Below are 2674 nucleotides of genomic sequence, written 5' to 3' on the forward strand. Positions count from 1 at the left end.
TTTTTTTTTTTTTTTTTGGTTGATGATTCTTTTCCTTTGCACCTCAAGCTGTAACTTCACTGACTTGTATTTTTCCTCAAGAAAAAAAGACAGAAGAAATGAACCTGCCTCTGTCAAATACTTTCTTTGTTATCTTTATCTTCTACTGGATTTGGTGCGCCCAACATTCCTCCATTCCTATGGTGTTCCATCTCCACAGCTGTGACTTTGCCCTTGAGGTTTAAAGCTGTGTCTGCTTATCTTGGCTGTTTGTACACAGTGGTTGGGCATGTGACCAACTCAGCTGCCTTGGGGAGTTGCATATTCCTGAGAAATATTTGGATTTTGTTTTCTGAGCCAGAATAGAAAGTGGCCCCTCTCTCAAAATTTTATCCTAGGAACAGTGGTGAGGTCTTCAGACCACACTTGTAAAGATCCTTCTGGCTATAAGACATCTAGCTTTTGCTATGCTGTCCTAATGTCACCACTGTACCACAGAGATGATCGGTTTAGTGCTCGCTAGAGGTAATGCTAGAGCAAGGCTCTTATTCAAGGCTAATACAGAAGCTTATCAGGAAAGATTATGCAGCCACCATTCTTAGGATTTCTGGAGTTCTAATTAGCAACGTGCCAAGTATGACTGTCTCCACATTTAACACCTGGATGCTGCAGCTTTTTTTCCTCTGTCTAACTGTTTGAACAGTACGTTTGAGTGTATATGTAAGCCCTCTGTTTTGTACACATGCGTATGAGGGACTTTGACCTAGTGTTTTTACTCCCATTCTGTCTCAGTGAGCTATATTAAAGACATTAGTTTAGATTTTTTTTATATTTGTAACTTTCACTAGAATCTGGAGCTAGCTGTCCTTTGACACAGCAGTTGCTATTTGTTTGCTTTGTATCGTAATGAAAATGTCCTTTATGCCTGTAACTGACCAGCAGAGACATTTTCAAGAGCAGCCAGTTTTTTTTTTTTTTTTTATGCTTTTTAGTTGAAATGAGGCCCTTCAAAAAGAGTCCTTATATCACTGCGTGTTTCTCCTCCTAGCCAGCAATAACTTCTGACACTTTCTAACAAGTGACTGTATTCTATAAGAGTGAAGCCTTTGTGTTTCTGACAGACACTAAGTCAGTATTTTTTGTGGGATACAGTGGTTGTACGGTGTGGTACCCTGCAACAGATCTGTAACAGAATATCATTAAATCTCATGTTTCATAAGGAGAAAACACCTGTGGGAAATGCCTTATCCTCACATGCTTCAGTTTGAGGTAGGATGTGCTCATCTTTTCATATGAACTATGGGCAATCTTTGTCTTTCCCAGAAATGAACGTCAGTATCGGGATCTGTCCCACTGCCTTTCTCTGCTTCCCATCTCAGAGCGGGGCCTTCACAAGCTGCAGGACAACTTTGATTGCTTTGCAGACAAGCTCCAAGACCCATCTGTCTACAGCTGTTTCCAAGCTGTGCTGGTTCGATTCCGCAGAGCAGTTGGCAAACCTGAGACTAAAGTAAGGATGGTTGGTGGGAAGCATCCAGGTTGGAAAACAAGTGCTTTATAAACACAGTGATTGGAAAGCTTTGCAGTTCTCCATGTTAAACAGGCTACTATTTCACCTCAACAACTTAACGGAGATCCTGATGAAAATCATGGAGCAGGAGATGGCTATGCTATAGATGTAATGCTTCTCTCTGTTGTTTTTTCCTTTTTTTTTTGTTTTTTTTTTTTTTTTTTTTGCTGCTGTGTTACAACTATACCAGGCTTTGGCTGAAGAGCTGGAGCAGAAGCTGTCAGCCTGCCATAACAAAGGGCTGGATTCAGCAGAGATGTGCCAGGAAGGTGATAAAACTCCAATGCCAGAACCAGCCAAGCAAAAACCAACAGCAGGTATCTTCCATTTGTGGGACTGCAGTCTTCCCTTAACCTTGCAGCCCAGCAGAGACACCTAGGGAGTTTTTTTCACCCTTACAGACAGAAGGCTGCTACCTTCCCTTTTTTCTTAGCAGGCTGCTGCCGCCAGCCCCTGAGCACAGCCAACAGGGATGATGATGATTTTGTCACACCCCAGCCACAAGCGCTCCGAAACAATAAACGTGCTCAGAAGTCCCATCGGCGCAAAAAACCTGTTATCACCTTCTCCAGTGATGAAGAGAACAGCTCTGAGAATGGTAAGGCATTAGATGTGTATGTTCAAAAGTAAAAACAGAGGTGGAGAAGGACTGGAGATTTAGTTTATCAAGGGTGAGAGCTTGATGGAGAAACTTTGTCAGGGATTTTGGACTGCCAGATGAGTTAAAATCATAAATTTCTTCCTATCTTTCTCCTAAAATGCATGAAAAAACATACTCTTCTGGTCTTATTATGCTTGGTCTAGTGGATGGCAACCCTGCCAATGGCAAAGGGTTGGAACTGTATGATCGTTAAGGTTCCTTTCAACCCAAGACATTCTGTAATTCTTCTGGAAGGGAGAGAGTGCACACGGGGATCAAGAGTTGCATGCAGATTTCTCTGTTCAAGGCAGTGGAGTGCTGGTTGTTGACACACTTTACTCTTCTAGAGCTACTGGCAGAATTAAGAGAGGAAGATACCCCCACCAAAACAACTCCCATCACCAGGTCTTCAACCCGACGGCTGCGCTGAAGGAACCATCTGCCACTGTCTTTAAAAATAAAGCTTGATTTTTTTGCAGCAGTCA

General features: G+C 42.4%; 1 protein-coding gene across 2 annotated transcripts; it reads left to right on the forward strand.

Annotated features, from left to right (window-relative positions):
- Positions 1-850: 850 nt before the first annotated feature.
- On the forward strand, positions 851-2674 carry LOC104913028 (condensin complex subunit 1-like). Of its 2 annotated transcripts, none has more exons than XR_795071.3 (4): positions 851-1489; positions 1740-1866; positions 1983-2147; positions 2537-2674. XR_795071.3 is itself a non-coding variant. In XM_031555773.1 (4 exons), the coding sequence occupies exons 2-4, from the start codon at positions 1806-1808 to the stop codon at positions 2617-2619; spliced, it is 306 nt and encodes a 101-aa protein (XP_031411633.1). In that variant the 5' UTR covers positions 987-1489; positions 1740-1805; the 3' UTR covers positions 2620-2674. The 2 variants fall into 2 exon arrangements, 1 of the variants encoding a protein (XP_031411633.1); XM_031555773.1 differs by having other exon boundaries at positions 987-1489; positions 1986-2147.

This window comes from Meleagris gallopavo, chromosome 1 (assembly GCF_000146605.3).
Source record: "Meleagris gallopavo isolate NT-WF06-2002-E0010 breed Aviagen turkey brand Nicholas breeding stock chromosome 1, Turkey_5.1, whole genome shotgun sequence".
Classification (NCBI taxonomy): domain Eukaryota; kingdom Metazoa; phylum Chordata; class Aves; order Galliformes; family Phasianidae; genus Meleagris; species Meleagris gallopavo.